Here is a 26,651-nt window from a genome sequence, read left to right as displayed (position 1 = left end):
CTGCCAAACAATGCTTCCAAAAGCATAAAGAGAGATGTTGTGTGGTTCTAAAATACACAATTTGTTTTTACATGATAAAATCATCATGATTGAGATGAAGGCACAATAATTTACATGAATCGGGATAGAAGTCTCTCTACCTAAATTAAGGAAATAAATAGAATAATTGTTTTCCCTATAATTTTTATTTATTTTCTTCTTTTAGAGAGTGTTTGGCTAAACTTATTAAAAACAGCTTATAAGTTCGTACAACTTATAAGTTATTTTAAAAATTTATAAGTTGTTAGGTTTTATTTTAAAAATAAGTTGTTAAAATATTTGGGTGAACTTATTACAATCAACTTAAAGATATTGATGTGTTTGGTATTATAAGATCTTTTTATTAATAAAATTATCAAAAAAGTGTATAATACTATTAATAGAGGGTTTTGACTTTTTATTAATAGAGGATTTTGGACGAATTTCTATACCGAACAGAGAAAATTAGAAAGAGGCGTTGGCGGAGAAGATGATATAACGCTAGAAGAGAAGTCGGGGGAGATAGAAAGATATTAAGATGAGGATTTATAAAATTATATAGGGATATTTTAGAAAAAAATTATTAAAATAATATTTTTTTTAAGAGAGATGTCGTGTGATTCTAAAATACACAATTTGTTTTTACATAATAAAATCATCATGATTGAGATGAAGCACAATAATTTACATGAATCATGATAGAAGTCTCTCTACATAAATTAAGGAAATAAATAGAATAATTATTTTCCCTATAATTTCTGTTTTTTTTCTTCTCTTATTTGTATCCAAATAAACGCAGATATTTTCTTTCTAATAAAATTTCATACCATAAAATTTCCCCATTGGTTTCCTTTTACATTCAAAATAATTGAGATTTAATTAGACATAAAATACCGTTTTTAAAATTGACAAAATATTTCCATCCGAGATTACATGTTAAAATTGAGAAGTTAAAAAAGGAAATAAAAACTGTAATGGATCGTTTTCGGAATCCGCCAAATAACGTCCGATTCGTAAGGCGCCAATCCGCCAATTCTTCGTAGCCGTTGGATCTCTTTTAAGCACGACTCTTGATGCAGATTTGATGGATCGCGTTCTCGGCCTCTTCTCCTAAAAGGCCGTATATAAGCCCTGGAGTTACGAACTCTCTCACCCTACCACGACGGCTCCGTGCGTGACGGAGATAGGAAACGGAGAGGCAGGACGGCTAAGCTGAGAGGCTGCCGCTTTATTCCGAGAATGACGAACGGGATGAGGCGGCAGCTTTCGCTGGTTGAGGGAGGGTTTGTGCGGCAGGCCGGGACGATGCGGGAAGGAGAGAAACAATCGGCAGATCGAGTTCGTCTCGTCTCTCTGTATTTCCTATCGTTTTTTCTTGTTTGAGTGCTCTCTTTCTTGGTTTATTTATTGGATTCAGTAGTTTCCGCCGCTGGATTTTTTGCTTTCTTGGTTTCTTAGATCCTTTTCCTTGCCCTAGTATTAGTTTGGTTTTCAAAATTTGGAATGCTGATTTCGTTCCGATTCCTCTCTCATTATGTTTGGAGCCTCTTTTTATGTTACACAAAGGTAGAAATTGCAGTTTTTTTTTTTGTTTCAAGAAACAGGTGAAGTGCCACGATTTAATGACAAGTTTTTGCTAGGAACAGGATTCACGGCCTGTAAAACAATTATCAGCTGCTGATTATAATGAGTAGGGCCAAACATTCAATTTCAGTTGCATCTACGGCTGTAAAATTTTCTATTGTTTCTAGTAATGTAGTAATACATTTAATCATGAACAAATAGAAAACTGAATTGATGTTTTATAGAGTTTTATTCATGAACTGTATTCCTTTTTTCTTGCACGTTAACTATATTTTATATTAGTCTTTACATTACATCTCCTGTCGAACGAGCACAAAGCAATATCTTTACCTTAGATATACATTTATAGATCATAACATACTTTACCGTTGCACTAGTTTGTAAAAGATGGGGGGAAATGCAAACTGATATTTGTCTTCTGGTTTGATTGTGGAGAGCTCACTCAAATCAGTTGAAAATGTCATTGAAGGCAGAAAATAGATATCAGATTTAAGCATGATTGACAAATATGAAATCATTTCTGCAAGTTATTTCGTAATTACGTGTATTAGAAAAAAATTCTGATATTTTTAAATATGAGTTTGCGTGACCTGCCCTGATCCTTGTTGCCTGGAATAGACTCGCTAACTTTTGTTGTGGCCTCTTATTTTTTCAATCATTCGAGCATTGTTGTTGAACAATTCAATGATAGATTTCTCTCTTCTATTAATTCATCTGAAAAATTAAATTTAGATTTTGTTAAGTTTTTGTCATTTTAATTTATCCAAGTTAAATTGAGTTGATTTTGATATTCTAAAATTAAAATTCGGATATTTTATTTAAGTAGTAAATGATAAGGGAAAATTTTAAAAATCATCCTGATAATGGACAAATTGTTGGCTGAGTTGAATAGTTTGACTGGGTTATGTTGACATTTTGAATTTGCTATTGTCATATCAAGTTACATATGAAAATAAGACATTCATTGATTTTTCTCCTCGAGCAGTGTTATTTGAATCCATTCGCTGGAGCTGAATTTTATCCAGAAGTAGAATTACTTCAGCATCTTGATGCTCAAGACCCACAAATTCTTGCAATTGAAGAGAGGGGGACTATCACTTCAAGCTACATTGATAATGCCAGCTTCCCAACAAATCAAGAGAGAAGCATCAATCACAACACATCTCTCAATGCCTCATCCTTACCAAACCTCTCTCCAGAAGTTAATCTTGCTGCTTCAAGGTTAAAAATTCCTATGATTGGAGAGGTGGGGAATACACTTGCAACTGACATCAAGAGCACTATTGCGTCAACCGCCCATAAGAGAAGCACTGAAGACAGCACCTTCCTTAATGTTTGTTTTCTCCTTTCAAACTGATCTATAATAGCTATCTCTATTCATATTGCAGCCGAAATTTTAAAAACAAATCTTGTTATGTAAGTGACACTGTAATTTAACATTCATCATTGTGCAGGATCTAATTGAATCACATTCAAAAGGCTTGCCTAATGGATGGGTTACTGAAATCAGATACTCAAAGATAGGTCGCTCATGCTACAAGGTAGTATATATATCTTGGCACCCATGGTTAATGTGTTTGGTCATATCTATTTCTTATGCTGAATGAATAGTTGATAGTAAAATGTGAAAATATCATACTATATTTGAACTAAGATTTCATTCCCAATTCTCTACTCTCACATTTTTCATCTCTTCTTCTCCTTACATGGAGAAAAGATCCATTCATGTACCCAAATACTGTTTGTTTTTCTTCTATTTCTTCTCCTTACATAGTGATGTTGGTATTAATTTTTTTCTCATGCACCATTGTGTAGGTATATCTATCTGTCTTGTTTAGCCATTTTGTGCTTTCATAATAAGTTTATCCTTATCTTATTCAAATTGCTAGATAGTTTGATTTGGATAATCTCATTGTTGGATAGGAGTTTCATTTTTGTACTTTTTATTACAGGTGCACATTGATCCAAAAAGTGGATATGAGTTTCGATCCTTGATGGATGTTCATCGTTATATACTAACTGAAGATACCCACCAGTGTGTTGTTAAACCCAATAAAAGAAATTCATCAGAGACAAAAACCAATGGAAGGGAATTACATGTGAGCTCACATATTCATCACTGGCAACACTTTTCTCTGCATTTACTCCTTTATAAACTTCTCTTATAGTGATTAATATGTTTACATTACAACTTAAATTTTCAATGACAAATTTTGTTATGCATGGATAAAAAATGACAACCATCTATTAACTTGCATCATGATGCAGGTTGACCTGGCTGAATCTCATCCAAGAGGCTTGCCTAATGGATGGAATGAAAATATGAGAAACCCAAGACTTAATGTTACGGAATATAAGTTACCATACTTTAATCAAACTGTTTCCCTCTTGGATGAACAATCAATATTAAATTCAAAATGCTGAAGAAATCTTCCTGTTAATCCTGTACACATATGTCTACATTAAGATTTCTTCTTCCGCATACATTTTCCTTTCCTCATTTTATTACCAGTTTCAGAGTTCTTCCCGAGATGCTATTATTTTCTTTTTCCCCTGCACCTTTATGTAGCTATTGAATAATATTTCTGTAGTGTGATATTGTTATCTTTCTACTTCAAATTTTCCTATAGTTGTACATCGACTCAACCAATGGGGATATGAAATTCTGTCCAAGAAGGATTCTTATCGTTATTTATTGACCAGAAATATTCATGAATGTGCCATTAAGCTGCAGACACGTAGATACAAATTTTGGGAGCAATGAAAACCTGGAAACTAAGTCAACTGATAATTAAACTTATTTGGTTTAGCAAATGATTACATGCACCAATTAAGAAAATGCAAAGTCCAAGACTGATAAAATAACACATTAACTTAATTGATGCTGCTTCAACAACTTGAAAGATGATTAATGAACCAAAAGATGTATATTTAAAAGCCAACTAGTCCTAGGATAGGTGTTGTCTTCTCTCAGAAAATTCATTCAAAAATTTGCATGTGTTAGAAGGAAAGCTGATAGGTAGGGTTCCATCTATTGTATACTCGTTTGAAAATAATTTCTCAAAATTTGTTTAGATCACTTTCAACTATTATATATATATATATATATATACCTAACTCATTCTCTTTTACTAAAAGAGGTGGAGGAGGGCAAATTTTCTCTCTCATTGATATTTTATTATAAATACTTAGCAAGAGCCTCTTGTTGGTTGTTTCTTTCAAGCCATTTCTCTACTATTCTTGAACAATTGAGTCAGAGTGGTTTTTTCATAATCATTTTCTATGCTGAAAACTGAACTATGATCAGCTATATGGTAAATTAATATGAAAAAAAAATTATAACCAACTTGACAATTTATAGTTTGTTGTTTTAGTTGAATGCATGATGTTTCATGGAAATGCAACAAGATAAACATGGAAATAGAATAATTGTATTTGCATGGCTTAACCTGTTTAGCCATGAACAACAAAGCTTAGCTAAAATGGAAGGCTACTGGTATTTCAAAGCCCATTTTTTTTTATTGAAATTGAATTTGTCCGCAAGTTAGAAACCTTATCCCAATCTAATATTTACATAAGGAAGATTATCTTAAAGAATAGAATGGAGTTAGATTCTTCTATATTCTGTCTTCCTAGCCTAATCAAGGTTCAAGGTACATTTTTTCATATATGTTTATACCATGATCTATTTCAACTGCATATATTGATTATCTGGCTGAATAGGACAGAATATGGACATGTGAACTTAATATTGTTGTTTGCTAACTGAACATTTTGCTTTTGTTCGCTGCTATTGTAAACTAAAACGTAGTAGGTAACTAAAAGATTGACTATAAGGTTGTTATTTTTTTTTTTTTGAAACAAAGATAATCTAATTGTCAGTGTTTCATTTATTAATATGCAAGTGTGGATAATAAAATTCAGCAAACATTTGTAAGATGTCAATTGAAGATGTGGCAAGTTTCTTTTTGACTATTCTTGAAGAAATATAACATTGGTTATACTTGTCTCATCCATTGTTGTAGTCCGCACAACGATTTCTTATTATATATTATACTTCAATGGAGGAATAATATCCATATTCCGAACCTCAAATAGGTGAGTTCATCGCCTTGTGGTAATGAAAAGGAAGAACACATCTAGGATAGTTTACTCTTTATCGGAAAAACCTAGATATTCAACCATGGGATGTGCAGATGTCATATATGATAATCATAATTCTTAAAAATAGTATGAAAAAATAATAGAGATGCCTACATGTACATCAACAATGAAAAATGAGTATATATGCTAATCATAAACTTAAATATATTTGTGTTTACTTCCTGGTTTTGTGTTTGTATTATGACATTGAATATCAATCAATGCAGTTTTAGTCGTTTGAACTCAGATCTTACCAACAACATTCAAAGTCAATTCTGACTTGGATGTTGGCACTTACTGTGTTTGTAACCCACATTTTTAGAACACAATGAAATATAAGCTAAGTTGAGTTTTGTTATTTGATGATAGATTCTTACAAACTTACTGTGTTTGTAACCCACATTTTTAGAACACAATGAAATATAAGCTAAGTTGAGTTTTGTTATTTGATGATAGATTCTTACAAACTTTATTCATATATAGAGCCAAAATGTAACAAAGAAAGGTACACCTGATTGGTTGCCTTCTGGCTGGGTTGTGGACATCAGAACACAAACGGGCGGGAAGTGTCATGGAATGAAGAAAAAGGTATTATATTTAAGTGCTATAGATAGTTAGGTTTCAAATTATTATTTTACTTTGATTCCAATACTGTTAATGATTATTCCCTCATTTAAATAGCTGTTGGATAATTTATGCATGTTATTTTTAGTCACTTTTATTTTGACTATGCTCAAAGAACTGTAACATTATTAATTCTTGTCTAATCCATTCCTGTTCTTGTAATGGTTTCTTATTGAATATTACTAGTATTAGAACCTTCCCCTTTGAGATCCATATAGTTGATTCAGAAAGGGTAGGAGTAGCACCTCTTTGTAACGAAAAGGAAGATGATAGCAGGAACTCATCTAGGATAATTTTTGTGAAAAATAGGTCGAATTAAGTTCCAGTCTAGAAATGCTCTGTTTTTAGCAACAATAATAGCACCTTTTTGTAACGAAAAGGAAGATGATAACAGGAACTCATCTAGGATAATTTTTGTGAAAAATAGGTCGAATTAAGTTCCAGTCTAGAAATGCTCTGTTTTTAGCAACAATAATATCCATAATTAATATTTCTATTTCTTCTTGTAGAGCTATTATTGTAATTCATCCACCTCTTGATGATGATAAAGAAGATGATAACAGTAACAGGTCTAGCATAGTTTAATATTATGTGAAAAAAAGTTGAACACTTTTATGGTCTGCAAATGCTTTGTTTCTATCCGTAAGTAACATTTCACTTTTCTCTTGTAGAGCTATTATAATCCATCTGCTGGATTGAGATTCTATTCAAAAGTCAAATTGTTTCAGCATCTTAACGCTCCAAAGGTTAGCAGCATTAAAACAAGTTACATCAACGAAACTGGTTCAACTAATCAACATAGTCAAATGAATGGCACCACCTTCAGTGACTTTTGCTCCTTTCTTAAACTTCTTTTTTAACTGCTCGATTTTCAAAGACAAATTCTATTTAGTTAGCATGGAAAACTAAGTCATAACAAAATTCAACTTGCAACATGGTGCAGGTTCCAAGTTCTTCAAAGAGCTTGCCGAATGAATGGAGAATGGAGATCAACAATTCAACAGAAGGTACCTCAGAATACAAGGTATTCTAGTTTAGTGAGGGTAACGTGTATAATCAATCTGATATTCTTTTAACACTAGTAAATGCCCATTCTTTGCATGGAAAAGAGAGAATAATTGGTTTGTTAAAACTCCATTATGAAGAATCATTTGAAACAAAATTATAAATAATATGTACAATGATACATTTGTTAGGACAATAGTAGAACATGATTTTTAAATTGATTGGAGACTAAGATTAAAAAAGATGATCTAAGAGAATTTTAATAGGTGAAAGTTTTAAAATTTAATGTGGACTATTAAATGCACATTGTGAACTTTGCGTGTGCATGTATTATAATTCGCAATCCTATTGTTAAGCTATTAGTAATATTGCATTTTCCTTGAAGTTGTTTTGATTGTGTGGCGTGTTCTCATTGATTTTTGTTTGTAGGTTCCGTCATCCAAAATATTTGAAAAGGAAAACAGTGGTCCACAAATATGCCATTTCTCAGATAATAGTCCTGGCTTGGATGTGAAGACAATGGCAGATATGAGAAAATCAGACCATTCATCAAGCTTGTCTTCTAAAGGTGAACATCAATAGAATGAAAGCTATCCTTTTTAACTTAAAAGAATGTTTCAATAGAAAGGATTACAAGCCTTTCTCAAATCAAAATGATCCGAGTTCTTAATTAATTTATTGAAGCTCAACTGAATTTCTAATGCACAATTAGTTAAGTCTCAGGCTAGAAAGTTTCGTTTCTCCCCCATCTAAAAGAGACTTTTTGTTCCAATCATGTAAAGTTGATCCCTCAAATATTTATAACCGAGGGGATTCTTTCTTATTGTCATGAATTTGTGTATTACTAGAGAGAACCAAATGGAAATTGTAGGAAATTTTCAACATGATTTTTACAACTATAAGAAAATAAGCGTTTCTACAAAGGATTCAGCTTTTTGTCTTTCATGATAAACAATTCATGATCGCAATGATCCACTTCTCATGCATGTTTTAGTCCGTTAGATTGTGCTTGGTATCATTAGCTCTGTGAGGCATAGTTATTAAAGGAAATTTACAAGAGGGAAGAAAATTGACTAAATATTATTACAGTATTGGTTTAGTATGAACACAATAATAAGTTTGGGATTCCCTATCTGTAAGATTCAGTAATCCTTGGAAGATTAGGGAGCTTTATTTACACAAATAACAAATTTTATATCTGTTTAATTTGGGTCGACAGATCCAACTCCATATATCAATATTTATTTCTGAGTTCGACAATCAGGTAGCATATTTATATTGCAAATTTCAAAACTTTTTGACATTTTTCCTCTGATCTTTGCAGGTGTAGCAATTGATACGACTAGTTGTGCTAGTTCACCACATTACAATTGCTCTGATGGAGAAAATTCAGAGCAGCTTAGATTGGTCAATGAGCTTAGTCCAGCTTGCTCTGCAGGTGCATTGCCAATTCAGGCAATAGACTTGGGTGAGGAAAGGCCATCAAATTTAGCAACAGAAAATCTATCACACTCTGTTGGCACTGTGGTACCTGACACAGAAAATGAACAGAAGAAGACTGTGCAGAAGTTTTCTGAACTTGTCAACGACGATCGCTTGATTGATATTCCTGTTCAAATGCGGCAAGTACATATGACAGCATCAGAGTTAGCACATTCAGTATCTCTCCAACAACAGAATGAAGACCTGTCAGCTTTAGATGGTAACTTGGCATTTTTGAAATTTTTTAAGACGAATGAAGAAGTATCTCAGCCCATAAAGCGTAGAAAAATACATGAGTTGGGATCCGCGACTTCCATGGTTGTTGAAGCAATCAAGGAGCAATATCAGGAATCCAAACAAGCGGCTGCACTTAAGTGCTATCAAACGATTCATTCTGGAGCAGTTGAACAGTCTCATGGGGCAAAATCAGATGTTTTTTGTCAGCTGCAGGAAAAAACAGCTCCTATTTTGGATCAACCAGAACAATCTGATTTAGTGATTGGAAGTTTCTATGGGCAAAAAGACACACCATTTGTAAATCTTGTACCACTGTATGAGCTTGAAAGAAGCGTGCATAATAGTGCAGAATCTACTGCAGATCAGGAAAAAGGAGATGCTGTTTTGGATCAACCAGCTCAATCAAATTTGGATACAGGAAGTATCTACCAACAAAATGACACACCATCTGTAGAACCTGCACCATGGGATGAGCTTGAAAGAAACACATATTGCAGCATGGAATCTTCTTCAGAACAGTTTGAGACCCATGCATCAGAATTTGACAACTATCAGTCAGACCCATGCCTCAAGTTTGCTATCAAGATGCTTACAAGTGATGTTCCAGATTTTGAGGATACTGACATGGTTCAACAATATTTTTGAGCAACTGGAGCAACAAGACCACTAGCAAGAACTCGATTTCTAAAGCTCCAACTTCATTAACTGTTTGACCAAATTCCAAAAAAGAATGAATATCTTGGGCAGATGGACTTCCAGCCCACAAACTTGTACTTCTTGAGGGATCGGGGGAAAGGATATGCTTCATCAAGAGTGCTTCCCACAAGATTTTCTGCCATGATAATATCTGTTGATAAATAATTTCAAATTTGACAATATTTTACCTGTTTGTTATGATCTTTTCTAGCTAGCCATTATTTTCCATCAGTAATTTATCGTCTTTGATTAACCATAAATGTTTTCAGATTTATGTTAAACTTGTTTACTTATTTTGAGAACAGCCGTCATATTTAGGCAATTTGCACCTTTGTTCTTTGTATATAAAGTGAAACTCCTTGCTGGGCATAATGTAAAATGAACAACAGTCTGTGCAATCTCATATTTTGATCATCAAGTAAATTCAAAAAACAGAAGTGGCATCCTAACATTACTAGTTACTCAAATGCCGAATATGGATTTTGAATCCTGATTCCTTGTCATTTACCATCTGTCCTTCAGAATAGGCAAAGTTGGAGCCATCAAATAGTGGAACCGCTGAGTTTTGAAAACAGCTGCCCACGTGGCAGCGATGATCGAGCACTGCCACTTGGGCAGTTGCTCTGTATCGTCTGGGGTGACCACCCAATACGATCATCACCTCCCCGCAAACGATTCATGCATGTACTTTTATGTGTGCATCACTTTCGAGCGTATTGTGTAGATTGACTCTCAATACTTTTAGATGTCGGTTAGATGTCTAGATCATTTTCGAGCGTCTTGCGTAGATTGACCCTATGTTGGATAAGAGAGATAAGTACCATATCATTTCTATATGTATATATAGAAATTTTTTGCTACGGGCCATCGTCTACGATCGCTCATTTCAAATTTTTTTTTACATGCGGGTATGTCATTTAAGGTATTACCTTTAGGATTTCAGAGTTTAGTTATAGTATTAAGAATAAAAATTCAAATTAGAATTTTTTTTTTCTTATGCATGAGGTGTGCAGCTTAAGGTATGTAAGATATCATTTAGGAGCGTAGTTAGAATTTAAAATTACGTGAGGCTGATCATTGACTATAATTAAAGAATACTATTAAAATTGTACTCTTTGATTTTTTTTTAGAATCAAACTTATTAATTATTACATTGTTATTAATTTTTTCAACCAACTCTCATTCAATATAGATGATTATAAAATCTGCTAAAAACATATTATATAAAACTACAATACAAATAATTAACTTTCAATCAAACCAAGAGTACACAATCACAAATCTTGAGAGTTGAAGTATCAAGAATTATGAGTAAACATATAAAATTAAGTAATTGGCCATCATTATATAAGATTTTTTAGAGGATGAAAAAAAATAAATTTTACATCATATTAATATATGTTAAATAAAAGTATGAGACATAACCTATATTTACATAATCAGACTTGTATCGCTCATTGCCTGGCAAGACAGTGGCCACCTCACGTGCGACCATTCGCAAAGTGGTTGCATGAGGCAGCGTCCGCCTCGCGTGCGGTTGCTTTGCAAGTGACCACACGTAAAGCGGTTGCTGGTTGCCTAGTGATGCAGCCTCCTACTCATGAACGATCGTCGCTCGTTGCCTCGCCGACCACCTCTTGAGCTACCAATGCTCGTTGGCTCTTTGTTGATGATGAAATTTTATTTTGTTGAATAAGAAATAAAAAAATTTAGGTTATCTTTGAGCAGTGAATTGAGACAGTACCGTGGAGAGGAAAAGAGATCATGCTGCCTGCAAATTTAGGGTAAAAAAATTAAACAAGGTAAAATTAATATATTTATTAACTTATAAATATAATGACTTTTATAAAATTTATCATTCTAATTTGATATATTTTTAAAAAAATTAATTAATATTAATTTGACATTTTAAAATCTATCATCTTCGGAATGACCTAGGAATGACCCATTAATAAGTTTCATGGGGCTAACACATAAAAAAGTCAAAGCTATTTTTTATTTTTGAGGAGGTGGTGCTGGAGCCCACCCTAACCCAAGGGTGGCTCTGCACTTGGTAATCATCCCTATATATAGGGGGTGTTGCGCTGCACACCCCATGAACATCTATGTAGTTGACGTTTGGATCACTTTCCGACTCTCCACATGTACTCAGGCATCCACGCGGGATGCCCAACAAATCCCCACCGATATATAAGGATTTGATTCCTTGCATGGCCCCTCCTGATCATCCATATTTGAGGGGGCGCACATCTCATGAGCACCTTAATTTTTTTTGTTGTCTTGAAAATTTCTTTGTTCTTAATATTATAATCTCATCCCTAAAGGCTAAAGGTAAAACCCTAAATAATATAATTGTAAGCTTAAAAAAATCTAAAAAGTTGCACACTGTGCAGTTGCGCATCGTGCGGTGCGTAATATATATATATATATATATATATATAGATTGAGTGAGTTGGGATGTCCGAAAGTGATATGGATACCCCAAGTGAGGGGGCCCGAATCACTTCCAGGTGCTCAACTCTTATCCCCACGAGCAGGCAAGTGATCTCTTCCTTATTATCTTCTATTCGAGGGATTCTTTTCTTTTCCCTCTTCTTCATTTTCTTTTCTCTTCCCTTCCTATAGGGATTTTTTTTCCTTCGTTTCTTTCTTTCTTTCCTTCCTCAATCCATGTCTCAGAATAAACAAAGCATTAGTAGTACAGTTAAAGGTGGTTGTTTTTAACCGGTGTTATAATTAGTTTTTGGTGTTAAAATCACTGCAAGTTGACGTCAATGCCAACGCGGCATTGAATGCAGGTCGACGTTAATGCCAATGTGGCATTGAACGCGTTCAATTGCCTTCTTTATATAAAAAATAGTAAAAAAAAAATTGAACGTGTATCTCACTTGTCACGCATTGTGTTTATCTTCTGCAATGCAGCTGTTATTGGAGTGTTATAACACCCCTTTGCTATTCAAAGCATTGCAAAATGGTGTTATAGCACCCCTTTACTTGAACGCGTTCAAAGTCAGGTAGGGTGGGCCCACCCATGTTTAATTTTATTTATTAAAAAGTCATAAATTTTAAATTTTAAAATTAAATAAATGGTTAATTTTTTAACGATTATTTTTTAACAGCAAGTTCGAAATTTCATTTATAATTACCTACCAATATTTTTTTAGTTCCATCTATTTTATTTTCTATTCGAAATGGATGAAAATAATAGAACATTTTTTTTATAAATTTCTTAAATTCTATAAACAACTCGTAAAAATATTCATCTTCTCAAAATCATAAATTCCACCAAATTATCAATACCCACATTAAAATTTTATGGTAATTTTAAATAAATTTTATTTTCCCAACTTTGTAATTTTAGTTATTAGTTATAATTTCGTTTTCCTAATTTTGTAATTTCATTTTCTCACCCACATTTATTTTTTTAAAAAAAACAGTAAAATTATTTTTTTAAGTAAGATTATTATTAAAAATAATAATAATAATTTAAAATTTTTAAACATATTTAAAATATATTTATTTAATATGTTATAATTTTAAGATGATTAGTGAAATGTGGAATTCATAAATAATAAATAATGAATGTTAATGTTAAAAGGAATATGAATGAAAGATATATATTGTTATAATGATGTTGTACTAATGGATCGTGTGTGTATATATATATATATATATATATATATACATTTTATAATGAGATGATGAAGGTTATGACCATGATGCATTGTAGATTCTTTAATAAATGCGGCACGAGTATGCGTCTGCCTACGTGCCTAATGGCACTGTCCACATGGCAGTCAACCGTGCCACGTGGGCAGATGGCGCGCACTTAATTGCATTCATTTCATCTTGTCCTGGTCGATTCTCTAAACTTTCGGAACGGCAACATTTTGGAAATAATAGATTAGAATTACTCTCAAAAACAAAATAAAAAAATGAATTCTTAGAAATAATTTTGAACTATGAGACTGATTTTACAAATATGAAAAAATAAAGGGCTGAAAGGAATTTATCCCTGAAATGAACAACAACCTTGTCCCCCTTTATTTCGTCGTCTTTCCTCAATTCCTATAGCATTGTTCGTGGGAGTATTCCGTCGGAGATGGGGAGGATCCTCCGAAGCTGTCTGCAGTCGATGCTGAAGATGGTCAACTCGGTGGCGGGACTTGTTGGGGTGGCGTGCATCCTCTATGGCCTCTGGATGGTGAGGGTATGGCACCGCGAAACCCATGCCGATCCCACGCTGCCCTGGTTCGTTTTGTCCTTCGCCATATTTTGTTTAAGCTTCAATTCTTTATGTTTGGACATCGCTTAGAAGCTTTTGGTTTCCTAGAGACTTACTTGGCCGTTTGTTCTCTCTTTCTTTGGTGTTTTAAATGTAGTCCGGGGAAGAATCGGGGCTTTTACAAATAACACTACAAATGGAGTTTTTGATGTTCGATCTGTTTGAGATTCATTTGAAGAATTAGATGTTCTTCGGTAGAAAGAGTTTCTGATAGTCGAACGATCGACTGGGGATCTGAGACATGTCCTCTTGCACGTGTCTAGCTCAGAATTCAAAGTCATTTTTTGTGCGCTTAACCTAGAACTTAAATTTTCATAAGAAAAATTGATTTTTGTTCCTTTTCCTTTCCATTTTGTTTTGGAAATAGAGCTTTAGGCCTTTCTCTCTTTACTAGAGAACTGTCTCTTTATCTCTCTATCCCTCTTTTTCTTCTTTAATCTGCGATTTTACTAGAATTCAACAGAGTGACAGAACAGGAAGATCGTTGGTTCGTTTGGTGCTGTGGTCAGAGTTTTAGTCGTTACATACCATGAAGAAATAGTAACTTCTTAATCCTTCAGTTGAAGATGTAATTTCAGCTATCACATTTGATTTAAGGCATTATGTAGAATGAAAAATCTTTCTGTTTATAAATTACCTTTAAATGATTGAAATGTGGTTACAGGGATACAAATAAAAAATGGTATAGTTGCTCCTCCATCTAGAGAAATGCAATTATGCAACTGCACATTAGGGGTTTATAGTATAAGAGATTGTTGGCTACAACACTTTGTGCATCTCTCTTATTCATACTGATAATACTGCGGTTCTCTACTTTGCCATATTAACTGTGCTTTTGTACCGTCCTAGTCTCATGCAAGTTGAAACAAATTTTCTAACAATAATTTTTTGATCGTCTACTATTGAGCATGCGAAAAAAAGTATTTTGTCTAATTGGACAAATATCCCCACTATAATATCCATCTTTACATTCAAAAATAGCACAACAACCCCTTGATGTCATAACCAACAAACGTCTTAGAAAAAAAATAAAAATATCTATAGTCATCCTTGTCAACTAATGCATTGGCTTCAAATTTGTTCATCAATTTGTTGGCAGTTGCTTTAATCACTAATTGGCCATGTTTTTGAAGATTATGAATTGAGTTTAATTTAGGAATACAATGATTAAATTATATTTAATGAACTGATAACTAATGAACCAGAATCTGATTAATCAATCCAACAAGACTAGGCAAAGATAAGGTTTTATTCTTCTCAGTTTTGCTGACTATACAATGGGATTTCTTGCTTATATGGTTATTTGTTAAGAATATGTTATATTGTGAACAGACAATTAATATAATCCTGCTTCTTCATTCATGTTGCATTTAGGTAGTTTCAACAAATTGTTTACATCCTTATTTTCTCAGCTTTTTTCATGCACTTGCAGGTTCATTTACACCTCTCTTGGCCTAGGAGTTTCATTATGCTTGATAACATGCTTTGGTCATATTGCTGCAGAAACATCTAATGCCCACTGCATTTCTTTCGTATCCTACTTGCAAATTATAATTAAAGTTCTTTTAGTTCTATGTTTGACCATGAATCAAAAAAGACATGGTCATATTCTTATTCTGAATAGTTTTAAAATTAGCGCTTAATGGCTCCTGCCTTATACATCATAATATTTCAACTATTGAAGGGAGAAAATAGTTTAGGTTTGCGTTGATATTTATGTGGCACTAATGAGTACAGATTGTTGCTGATGCTGACTGATATTTCATTTTTTTCAGATACATAAATCTTGGTATTTTTGGTTAATGAGTTCAGCTCTGTGTGCATTTTCTCATGTCTTCTGTACAGAGAGCATATTTAGATTGCTGATATTTGTTCTGGAATAGGGATTTGCTTCCTGCTAAGTTTAGAATGCAACTAAAGACATTCTTATAAATGTTGAACAATGAACTTATTTGCAATTTATATAAACTAGATGTAAACTATCAATAAAGTTTAATTTGTTACATAATTTGTTCTGTTCCATTAACTGGCAAATAGTCAAGGGAAAATGGAAAGGAAGAGTGAGACTGAAGAAACGAGGAGATAGAATGGAGAAGAAAAAGGAATAAAATTAACTAGAAAATGATTGCATTGGGCGTCCAGGTCAATTTTCCATCACTAGCATCAGAAAATTGGTGAATGCACAAGATTGAAACACTTATCGAAGTCGGCATATGGTGTACCTCATATTGAAACAACTCCTCTGTTGATTGATGGAAATAGCTAAGTCTATTTTAAGTATAATTGTTTCCATTCTAGTGGCAATATTCTTATGGACTCAGACAAAAACAAGGAAAAGCATGAGCATACTCCCTAATTTGAATTATTTATGACCAATTCTTTTGTTTTGCTCCTAATTCCTCTTAAGTTACCTTTTTTGGGCAGCAATCACCAATAAAACTGTTTTAGTTTAATCAATATCATGAGTCCCAACCATTTGGGGGCCATGATCTAAGATTCGACTCAATATCTGTTATCCTTAAAATGTAACAGTACATGATTTTAATTTTCTTGCTTATTATGTTGGAAGCTGCAATAACTGCAGATGTAATTCAGAATAAAGATTGGGAGGAGGTACCTCTATCAAGATTGTGCTTTTTATTGTGATCATAGTTTGAAGTTTTTGTTACCTATATGATTTATCACTTACAGGATTTTCCCGAAGACACAACTGGGAGATTTAATGAGTTTAAGAATTTCATTAGATCAAACTTTGAGTTGTGCAAATGGGTTGGTTTGGTTGTTGTAGCTGCACAGGTATGGTTCTTTTACAGTTTACTGAATATTGGAAAACTTACTTTTAAACTGTGGTTTATCTCATTTTTCTTTAACTCTGAAACTATCTTTAGATTTGACTGAAAAACTAAATTTTCACAAGTTACTTAGATACGCGTTATACTCAGTGCCCTAAAGCAGTGAGCTACTTTTTTTTTCAGGCCAATTAATTATTTTCTCTTATATCTTGCTTCAATCTTAGGTAGCATGTCTCCAGTGCCTTAGAAAATAGGTCAAGATTTTTTTGACAGGGCTTGAAGGAAACTTTACAGAATGAAAAAAAAATGATGGCAAACCTAATGGTTATTATTTTTATTTTAATCAACTTAAACTCCTAGCTAACTAAAAGCTGATTAACTTTAGCGGTGGCAATATTCGAAATGAACTACTATCTAATTGGGAAAATTGTTTATGTGCAACCTAATCTATCGGATTATTTTGGTTTTTACCAGACTTAATTAAAATTAGGTGGATCATTGCTAGGGATGGTGAAAAATTAGAACTGTTGATTTACCAACTGTAATTTGAAATCATGGTTAGATTGAACTTTCTGTAGCTGGAGGCAGCATGGAATCCAGTTTCTCTTGGTGTTTTCCATTTTGCACCATGGTTGGACCCACAAATTCGATAGACATAAGATACCTGGATCACTTCTCTTTGTCCCACCTACTCACAAATTGAACAATCTTACATATAGAAGTTGCCATATACTACTCGCCCTTTGCATGATAATTGAACGTTTGGATTATGTCATTTGTTCTAAGTATGAGGTTTCATGATGCTAGGCGATCTCCATCTTCTTGGGCATGATTCTCAAAGCTGTTGGTTCAAACAGCGGAAGCAACTACGACAGCGATGATGATTCTGTGAATGCAAGGCTTCCCCTCTTAAGGAACCAGGTTCAGCAAGGAGCAACATATGCCACTGATCTTCATGTTCCATACAAAAGTGAGCCTTGGAATGTAAGTAATACTTATCAGTTTCAACCATGAGTTCAGTTTGCAAATTCTTTAGATACAGACATGTCGTAGATTACCGACTCTAATCCCAGTCTATGTTAAGTTTAAGCAACGTAAACCAATCTTTTGCAGGGTAGGTAAGCTTTCGCCTTCATAATTCTGAAACTAGTAGTATGTATTGAAATTTCCAGTGATTTCAGGGTGTGTCCACCGAGAGTGAATGGCCTGTAAATAACGCAACCAAGAACATATCAGTATTTCATGGAGGCAACTCTTTATTTGTTTGAGACATGATCCTATTGATCGATCAGTGTTATTTTGTGTGGTAGTGTGTATGTATAAATCTGATTTACAATGTATTCTTATTGCATATATTGAGTTTCATATTGCTTTAAAACTTTGGTTTTATTTAGTCGTCTAAATTGTTGTTGTCAATTAAGTACGTTATTTATTACTACCATTTCTTAGCAAGTGGTAAAGTTGTTGATTATGTCGGATACAAAAGGATCCAAGATGAGAATGTAATTTTCCTTCACTACCAGAAATCTCCACAAGAACATGATCCATTCTTGAAGTGGTGGAATCGATTGAGATCTCGGAGAACAATCTCCCTGTCAAACACCAGCGATACTAACTTCGCCATGGAGTGGCAGTCCCCGCAAACCCGTAGGTTCTTGACAATGCGCAATGTCGTCCCTGGTGGCGTCGTCGTAAGCCCGAATGCGATCGCTAACTTCTCGCTGTGATATCTAAGGCTTGCTGCCTTCGCCTCCTCTCCCATGTCTGCATGAAACACCCGCGAGGTATCGGGGACATAGCCTACTGACTTCAACTGCTCCACCACTTCATCCACCATCCTGTGTGCCATTCTTGATTGGGGGTGCTTACCATCACCGGAGAAAAACTCATGCACAGTATTTTTGACCTCGATTGAGCTACAACCGGGAACCTTCACCACCCCTTTCTCACCCATCAACTTCCTTATTCGGTTTGCATCCTCCCATCTTCCGTGAGACGAACACATGTTGGATATAATGACATAGTCACCACCATGAGTGTCGTCGAGTTCTAGTATCCTCTCAAACACCTGTTGGCCAAGCTCCACATCCCCATGGCATCCACAAGCTGACAGCAATGCACGCCACAAGATCACTGTGGGCCTCATCGGCATTCCGTCGATGAACTCATAGGCCTCGATGAGCCGGCCAGCACGGGCCAACAGATCCACCATGCACCCGTAGTGCTTGATGCTCGGAGCAATGCCATGGCGACTCCTCATGCTGTGGAAGTAGCTGAGCCCTTGCTCCACCTTCCCGGAGTGGCTGCAGGCATACAACACCCCGAGGAATGTGATTCCGTCCGGCTCTATTCCCTGCTTCAGCATTCCATCGAACAGGTCGAGGGCTTGGCCGCCGTGGCCATGGATCGCGTAGGCCACGATCATGGTGGACCAAGCTTGCGTGTCCTTGGAGCTCATTTCGTCGAACACGGCGACGGCATCGTCCAAGCTCCCACATTTCGCATACATATCGATCAACGCCGTGTTGACCTTCACGAACGAACAAAACCCGTTCTTTTTGGCGTACTCGTGGATCCACTTCCCCAATTCGAGCGCGCCGAGGAGGGCGCAGGCGGAGAGGACGCTGAGCACAGTGACATCGGTCGGCCGGAGAGCCTTCGCCTGCATCTCGCGGAAAAGGGCTAGCGCCTCCCCGGGGCGGCTGCTTCGGACGCAGGCGGTGATTAAGGAGTTGTAGGAGACCACGCATCGAGCACCTTCCCGGCAAAAGACTCCGCGCGCGGCGTCGAGGTCGCTGCACTCGGCGTACATGCTGATGAGAGTGGGGAGGACGTAGGCGTTGTCGGCTAAGCCGAGCTTGAGGGCGGCAGCGTGGGCCTGGCGGCCCTCCGGCAGGGCTCTGGCGGTGGCGCAGGCCTTGAGGAGGGCAGGGAAGGAGTACGCGTCGGGGGCAACTCCGGAGAGGAGCATTTGGGCGAAGAGGGAGACGGAGCGGAGGGGGTGGTGGGAGCGGGCGTAGCCGCGAGAGAGGACGTTGAAGAGGACGGAGTCGGGGTGGGGGATTTGGTCGAACAGGCTGCGGGCGTAGTCGGAGGCGGAAGGGGGGCAGGAAGCGATGAGGCGGGCGACGAAGGGAGGGCGATGGTGGAGCTGGTACTTGATGGCGAGGGCGTGGAGCTGCTGGAGATCGCGGAGGGAGGAGCAGCGAGCGAGCAGGGAGGAGGGAAACGGCGGCGGGAAGTGCGACGGTTGGTGACCGTTGGGCATAGAATTGGCGGGAGCGGCAGCGGAGCTCATTTGGACCGGCAACGACCCCATGATCTCCACCCGTCACCACACCCACAAAAGATTAAATGGATCGGGCCAAGTTTGACCCGAAGACTTTTCGTATTCGGATTCAAAGCATGTCATAATTCGTAAGAGAAGGAAAAAAAATATATGGTCCATAATTAGGGTCGTAAATAAATTAAGCATTCGTGAGTAAATTTAGTGTTCGACTTGATAAGAGTTTGTTTTTATTCATTTAATATACATAAGATTAATTAAACAAACAAGCTTAACAGCTCGTTAAGCTAAATAAACAAGCTGAACACATATGTGTTCAGCTCGTTAATGTTCGTGAACAATATTTGTGAACAACGTTCATGAATAATGTTTACGAACCATATTCATTAATAAAATTCTTTTCAATATACTAAATAAACAATAAAATAAAATAAAAAATAAATAAAAATTATCAAGCTCAATAACCAATCAAATAACTAAAAGTTTCAAACAATCAAACAAGCTTGAATTGAGAGCCTGATAACATCTAAACAAACCAAGCTCAAATCAAACTCGAACCAAGCTCAAATCAAGCTCGAACCAAGCTCAAACCAAGCTCAAGCCAAACTTGAATTGAGAGCTTGATAACATTTAAACGAACCAAGCTCAAGCCAAGCTTCAAACAAGCTCAAGCTCATAAACAATAAACCAAGCCAAACTTGAACACTCATTTCAAAAGCTTGGTTCATTTTAAGTTCGGCTCAACTCGACTTGATTATCTTATCAAACAAGCTTGAACATCCTAAAACTTGGCTCAACTCGGCTCGTTTACAGCCTTATCCATAATTTTGATGATTTGGAATAGGATCCAATGGTAAATGGACCATAAAGAATCCGTTAAAGAGTTGGCATGCACCACCGAAAGTGAAGAAATAAAATTTGGCCATTTATTAGGACAGCAATAACTCAGCATGTTCTTGTTTATTGCCTGTCTATTTTTGTTCAGACGATGGATGATTTCTCAGTAAGTTTTGCCACAAAATTCCTGGATGAAGATTGAAGACATCTAGTTGTGAACCTTTCCATTCCTTCATCCACTACACTATTCCCAGATCCTATAATCTTAATGGACTTGCAGTTGTTATATCAAATTGTTCTAAGCTCTCCAACCTAATGCTTGATATTAAAATATATGAAATTGCATGAGTTTGATACAATTTAAAGACCTCATTCTCCTTTTATTTTCTGAAACTGAGTAGGCAATTCAAACTGATGAGTTGCTTGTGGACCTGACTGATGTTCAGCTTTCATGATGTAACACTTTCATGCCAACATTTCCTTTCCCCACCATTTCTTAAGAACATTTAACTCGGCAACAATGATTTCGGTGTGTTAGTCGCGATGCTTTCTTCTCTAAATGCCGATTGTCCTGCCTCTTTGAGCATGCCATAAAACCGTAAGATCCATTCTTATCTGTAAACTTGGATTAGAAATGGGTGATGCCGTCTTTGTTAGTTATATGCCATCAAGTGGAGACAGGTACACATGCAAGCATTATATGTGGCTTTGATTCAGAAATTATTTCAAGCGAATGGGCATTGTGTGGGTAAAAATGCTGCCAATCCTTTAAGAATGGCCATCAATGAATCTCTTCTCAATTTATGAGTATTGATTGCAAATCAATTCTTCTGAACTACTGAAACTATTGGTGCATTTAAGCTGTTGTAGCTGCTCCTCTTGCTCCAGCTAGCCGTTTTTCCTACACCTAAAGAAAGTAACTGCTCTGAAGGTAATCTGTGGCACGCAGAGTGTAGATGCATTCAAATGCTTGTTATGTCTTGCAACTATTTTAAATTACAAAATAAAAGGAAAACAAAAATGGAGTCTTATCTTTCTTCAATCAGCCTTAAATTTGATAGCATCTTGCTGAAGGTTTGATTCAACCAAGCCATATAATTCTTTTGGTTAGTTTGACTTTATTAGCTGATTTAACATCAACATATTTATTATTCTTGGTCATATGATTTGAGCAAGGAGCAGCTTAACATTAAAGCATTTCTCCAACTAACAATTTTGTGAAGTTGAAATGGAGTTTTGTTGTCTAGAAGCTCAAGATTTTTAGGGGAAAAAGAACTTAGCAACTAGTTAAACAAAATCAAAAGGATAACACAATTAGTGGAAAAAAAGGATGGTAACTAGTCCACTGAAGTAAAGGCATGCATAAATTCTTTGAGAGAGTTGTTGATGAGCAATGAATGCTTTTCAGAGAATTGGATAAACACACTGCACAAGAATTGTTGCCTACTAGATCTTTGACTTGCTCGAGTTCGCGCTCCTTTCCTTCTGTGTAGTCGCCGTGATTGAAGATCAAACTAGCCATTGCAATTCTGGCATCTTGCAAGTCTGTCGGGACATATGCTAAATCAGAGTACCTGAAGCTTCAGTGCATTAACTTCCATATGGCTTCATTGATTTGATCTCCTCAAGATCATCATCTCACCCGTGCCGCTTTAAATCTTCTGACATACATATAATTTCAGCGTTTTTACTGTCTGTATATAAATTGTTAGGTCATGACATGAAGTATCAAATATCATTCTTATATAAACAAACTTTTGTATGTATTCTCATGAACAAGAAGTAACACTTTGATAACTCCATCTATAATCTCTTAATTGTATGTGATAAGCTCAGCTTTAGTTATCTAACTACTGCTGGTCGAACTGGATTCCAATTCGACTACGTAGCTCCTAAGAGAAGGTGCCCGAGTGGCGAGATCAGTGGAAGAACTTTGCTTCTTCTGTAACCTTCTTCTGGCAATGTATCCTCTTATCCATGGGGTCACATCCTCACTAATCTTGATCATCAAGAAGAAGAACATCCTGTAAATGACAATCATGCTGAAGAGAACCGAAAGATCAAGCCATTTAGACCGGTCGACGTCAATCTGAAAGATGTTTTCGAGTATGTATTCTCCCGGAATCTTTGGCAGGTCTGGTGTCTGGTTGTCGAATACTAAACCTCTCAAGTCATTTTGATACTGACCCTGCAATTATGGTAAATAAATAAATAAATAAATCAGAAAGAAAGAATGAATGAATTGCATCGTTTACTTGTGTATCATACCTGCAATGCCCAGTAGTGGAAGCTGATATATGTCATTGGGTACCTCCAAAAGGGCTTTGGGATGTCATTAGGGAGTCTGAAGTATCCAGAAACAAGCATGAATATCCCCTGTTTATCGAATCAAAATTGCAAGACACCTCAGAAATTTTTTAATTAAGTTTCCAAATTAAAACAAAGTGTTTGTTACCTGAATCCCAGCTCCGATGATGATCCCCATGAGAAAATTAGGGACTACGCTGGCAATGGCCATCATCAAGCTCTCCACCACTGTGACACTGGCATAGAGAGCCAGCACGAAGAACAGGTAATGTGTGAAGCCCGAGTGAAGGCGTACCATGAAATAGCAGAGAGTTCCCGAGACCAAGGTGATCACGATCAAGAAAGGCATTGCAGAAATGGTGTTGCTGATGACAAACGCTAAGACACCGTAATGCCCATTCAGCCTCTCTCTCTGAAAAACCTGCACGAGGATGAGAAAAGAGGCAATTAATTTTGTTCAGTTTCATGCTACATCAACAGCTAGGTCGGATTTTAAATGCACCTTCATATCCTCCACGAAGGACGGGAATCCGCCGATGGACATGAACGTGACGAAGCCGAACACAAACGAAGCGCATGCCCCCCGAGCCTGTCGTCGTAGGACAAGATATTAAAGAAGATTTAATTATCTTATGTTGAGATAGATGTTAAGCTCAAAGTTTAGTGAAGCTAGTGATCTGAAGAGAGGAGAGCACCAATATGGAGGTGTATCCGGTTCCAACGTTCAAGTAGATTGTCCCAATGCAGATGGTCACGACAATGTAGATGAGCAGCCTTAGCCAGTAGTAGCCAAAATCCCTGGACATGTTCACGAAAGATCGCTTCGTCAAGGTGAAAGCTTGCATCAAGAAGCTCGCTTGACTGCCTCCGGAATCCAACACCGTTCCTTTCTGCCACAGTCGATCAACTCTTTGCGTTAGTAATTTATTACGAGTTTAATTCTTTCGATGAGAATTAATGGCACGTACAACTCTCGAAATCTCATCCACTTTCTCCCTCGCGTGGTAGTACTGCTGGGAGTGACTGTAGAACTCGATCATCGTTCTAATCGCTTCGGACGTCGTCATTCTTTCGAGCGGGTCGTCGCTCCTTTCCACCTGAAGAATCGAAGCACGAACGTAGTGAGTTTGATTTCTCTATGGATCTAAATAGAATTTTGGCGGCGGGTGAAGCATGGTACTCTTGTCTTTAGAGATCCCTTCAGAGTGGCCTTCACTTTGTCGAAATCTGAGTTTATGCACCTTAAGAAATGGTCCGACGGATTCCGCAAAGGCGGGCAGGGAAATCCAGCTTGAGCAAAGAACTGCCATGTAAATGAAAGTAGATGGCGGTTAATCTGTTGAAGATGTGCAGAGAATCTAGCTAGCTAGCTAGCTAGTTGTACCTCGCAAGCGTCTGAAGTCTGGCCAAAGTAGACGGTTTTGCCGCCGGAGAGCAAATAGAGGCGATCGAATAGCTCGAAGACCTCGCTGCTGGGCTGGTGAATCGAAGCGATCACAGTCCTGCCGTCTCTCGACAAACCTCGCAGCGTTTGGGTGACGAAGAAGGCGGAAGCGCTGCAATTGCAAATTAGTAAGTAGCTAGATGATGAAGCCAGAGCTTTATCTGTTACCTGTCGAGGCCGCTGGTGGGTTCGTCGAGGAAGAGCAACCTCGGCCTCATGAGGATTTCGAGGCCGATGCTGACCCTCCTCTTCTCGCCGCCGCTGATCCCCCGGAGGTGCCAATTGCCGATCACTGTGTCTGCGCAATCCTGGAGGCCCATCTCCATGATGGTGCCTTCCACCAGAGCCCGCTTCTCCTCCTTGGGCATCTTGTCCGGCAGCCGGAGGCGGGCGGAGTAGGAGATCATCTCCCTCACCGTCAGAGTTCCGATCAAGGTGTCGTCCTGCGTCACATAGGCCTGTGATGGCAGAGTGTTAATCGGAAAAATTTTGAAAAACAGAGCAATCAACGTTTGGAGTAGTTCGTGCTGTTGATTGATTTCGACGTACGGCGGTCCCGAAGGAGAGCTTGGCCTTGCGGCCGTTGAGGAGGATGGCGCCTGAGAGGAAGGCGTTGGCGGCGAGGCGGCCGGCGAGGGCGTCGAGCAGCGTCGACTTGCCGGACCCCGAGGGGCCCATGAGCGCCGTCAGCGCCCCGGGCTCGGCGAAGCCGGTGAGCCCCTCCAACACCCGGTGCGTCTCTCCGCCGGCGACCGTCACCGTCACCGTCAGGTCCTTCCACGTCAGCCTCGCCGACACGTCGTCGATCAGCTCCACGTTCGTCTTCTCCTTCCACAGCGTCTCGCTCAGCGGGCTCAGCCCCCGGCCGACCGCCAACCCGTTCCCCGCCGGCTTGTTCGCCTCGATCTCCATCATCACCTCGGCCGCCGCCTTCATCTCTCGATCACTCGAGCCTGTTCTCGCACTGCTCATAAACTAGTCGATCGGCGTGCCGGAAAAGGTGTGATCGACTCGGAGATCAAAACGGCGTGCCCAACCATCACGAGGATCGATGGCCAAACAGAGCAGGTATAAATAATGTGATGATCGATCAGGAGGAGCTAGCAAACGATCGATCGATGATGGAATTGGCATGAGCAAGTCACAACGATTTCGCTGCTGTTATTCTACGGATTGTTGCATGGGTCGTGGATGGATGCATGCATTAATTGTGACAGATGGTTGTTGTGGTGCAATTAATAGAGCGGCACGCTCAAATCTCCTTCTCACTAGTTTCCAGGACGACGCATGAAATATTATCATCATAAAATTTGAAGTTCGAATATCGACAAAGTCGAGATAAATACTTCTCTTATTTATTAGTCACTATTTCAAAAGTTAATAGTCATCCATGCTTTACCTCTTCCGTATTGATCCTGGGATGACTTGACGGAAATACTAGGGGTAAACATATTCATATTTTGCCATCATCCCTATACCACAGAACCGGACAATCTAATTAGCTAGTAGTTGGACAGACAAGAAAGAAAGGAAGTTTGCATTGAATTCTAAAATCTAAACACGAAGGATAACTGTTTCTATTATTCTATTAAGAATATTCTTAATCTTAGTAGGAGCATGTCTTTATCTTGGGAAATTAACTGGTAATTAAACTTTATCCGACTCTCCAACCGACCATTGCATTAATTTCCTTCTTCTTAATGAGAATGTGAACGAGCTACACCGAAAAATGCTTACATGGTGCGTTGAAACATTGCTGCTCGCATTAAGTTTTCTGAATTGACCATTAGTTTGCATGTATTCCAGCTTACTCCCAGTCGACGCAATTATGAGTGCATTTGACTTGTGTAATATTGCTTATAAATTCATTAGCATGACGATTAATGACAAAATTAACGCTGATAACTCCAA

General features: G+C 37.3%; 4 protein-coding genes across 6 annotated transcripts; 2 read left to right on the top strand and 2 right to left on the bottom strand.

Annotated features, from left to right (window-relative positions):
• The first annotated feature begins 1,180 nt into the window (after window positions 1-1,180).
• Window positions 1,181-10,111, top strand: LOC122024600. The gene is made up of 9 exons (XM_042583257.1): window positions 1,181-1,356; window positions 2,588-2,935; window positions 3,057-3,143; window positions 3,555-3,701; window positions 6,229-6,333; window positions 7,041-7,115; window positions 7,313-7,393; window positions 7,804-7,942; window positions 8,699-10,111. Exons 1-9 carry the CDS (start codon window positions 1,258-1,260, stop codon window positions 9,736-9,738), a joined length of 2,121 nt encoding a protein of 706 aa, XP_042439191.1. The 5' UTR covers window positions 1,181-1,257; the 3' UTR covers window positions 9,739-10,111.
• A 3,713-nt stretch (window positions 10,112-13,824) lies between these two features.
• LOC122022688 (tetraspanin-19-like) lies at window positions 13,825-18,244 on the top strand. Of its 3 annotated transcripts, XM_042580744.1 has the most exons (7): window positions 13,826-14,040; window positions 15,507-15,606; window positions 16,607-16,687; window positions 16,766-16,870; window positions 17,674-17,850; window positions 17,980-17,984; window positions 18,048-18,244. In XM_042580744.1, the coding sequence occupies exons 1-7, from the start codon at window positions 13,892-13,894 to the stop codon at window positions 18,076-18,078; spliced, it is 648 nt and encodes a 215-aa protein (XP_042436678.1). In that variant the 5' UTR covers window positions 13,826-13,891; the 3' UTR covers window positions 18,079-18,244. The 3 variants fall into 3 exon arrangements, with proteins under 3 accessions (XP_042436677.1, XP_042436678.1, XP_042436679.1); XM_042580743.1 differs by lacking the exon at window positions 17,980-17,984 and having other exon boundaries at window positions 13,825-14,040; XM_042580745.1 differs by lacking the exon at window positions 17,980-17,984 and having other exon boundaries at window positions 13,827-14,040; window positions 18,039-18,244.
• A 117-nt stretch (window positions 18,245-18,361) lies between these two features.
• LOC122022687 (pentatricopeptide repeat-containing protein At2g02980, chloroplastic) lies at window positions 18,362-20,247 on the bottom strand. The gene has a single exon (XM_042580742.1). It carries the CDS (start codon window positions 20,183-20,185, stop codon window positions 18,383-18,385), a length of 1,803 nt encoding a protein of 600 aa, XP_042436676.1. The 5' UTR covers window positions 20,186-20,247; the 3' UTR covers window positions 18,362-18,382.
• A 2,463-nt stretch (window positions 20,248-22,710) lies between these two features.
• On the bottom strand, window positions 22,711-25,921 carry LOC122024769 (ABC transporter G family member 11-like). The gene is made up of 10 exons (XM_042583463.1): window positions 25,290-25,921; window positions 24,909-25,198; window positions 24,681-24,852; window positions 24,477-24,599; window positions 24,265-24,393; window positions 23,992-24,186; window positions 23,799-23,885; window positions 23,445-23,717; window positions 23,258-23,365; window positions 22,711-23,177 (listed from the first exon to the last, which is right to left on the bottom strand). Exons 1-10 carry the CDS (start codon window positions 25,710-25,712, stop codon window positions 22,836-22,838), a joined length of 2,142 nt encoding a protein of 713 aa, XP_042439397.1. The 5' UTR covers window positions 25,713-25,921; the 3' UTR covers window positions 22,711-22,835.
• Between the last annotated feature and the right edge of the window lie 730 nt (window positions 25,922-26,651).

The sequence above is a fragment of the Zingiber officinale genome, chromosome 9B (genome assembly GCF_018446385.1).
Source record: "Zingiber officinale cultivar Zhangliang chromosome 9B, Zo_v1.1, whole genome shotgun sequence".
Lineage (NCBI taxonomy): Eukaryota > Viridiplantae > Streptophyta > Magnoliopsida > Zingiberales > Zingiberaceae > Zingiber > Zingiber officinale.
This window is presented reverse-complemented; position numbering and strand designations above follow the sequence as displayed.

Excerpts from the sequence above, each read along its gene's own strand:
- LOC122024600 (XM_042583257.1), top strand. The coding sequence starts at position 1,258 with ATGACGAACGGGATGAGGCGGCAGCTTTCGCTGGTTGAGGGAGGGTTT. Across the intron at positions 1,357-2,587 it reads AGAAACAATCGGCAGATCGA|TGTTATTTGAATCCATTCGC; the intron begins GTTCGTCTCGTC and ends CTCCTCGAGCAG. Across the intron at positions 7,394-7,803 it reads AAGGTACCTCAGAATACAAG|GTTCCGTCATCCAAAATATT; the intron begins GTATTCTAGTTT and ends TTTTGTTTGTAG.
- LOC122022688 (XM_042580743.1), top strand. The coding sequence starts at position 13,892 with ATGGGGAGGATCCTCCGAAGCTGTCTGCAGTCGATGCTGAAGATGGTC. Across the intron at positions 15,607-16,606 it reads ATGCCCACTGCATTTCTTTC|TACATGATTTTAATTTTCTT; the intron begins GTATCCTACTTG and ends AAAATGTAACAG. Across the intron at positions 16,871-17,673 it reads TGGTTGTTGTAGCTGCACAG|GCGATCTCCATCTTCTTGGG; the intron begins GTATGGTTCTTT and ends TCATGATGCTAG.
- LOC122022687 (XM_042580742.1), bottom strand. The coding sequence starts at position 20,185 with ATGGGGTCGTTGCCGGTCCAAATGAGCTCCGCTGCCGCTCCCGCCAAT.
- LOC122024769 (XM_042583463.1), bottom strand. The coding sequence starts at position 25,712 with ATGAGCAGTGCGAGAACAGGCTCGAGTGATCGAGAGATGAAGGCGGCG. Across the intron at positions 25,199-25,289 it reads AGCTCTCCTTCGGGACCGCC|GCCTATGTGACGCAGGACGA; the intron begins GTACGTCGAAAT and ends CTGCCATCACAG. Across the intron at positions 24,187-24,264 it reads TGGATGAGATTTCGAGAGTT|AAAGGAACGGTGTTGGATTC; the intron begins GTACGTGCCATT and ends CGACTGTGGCAG.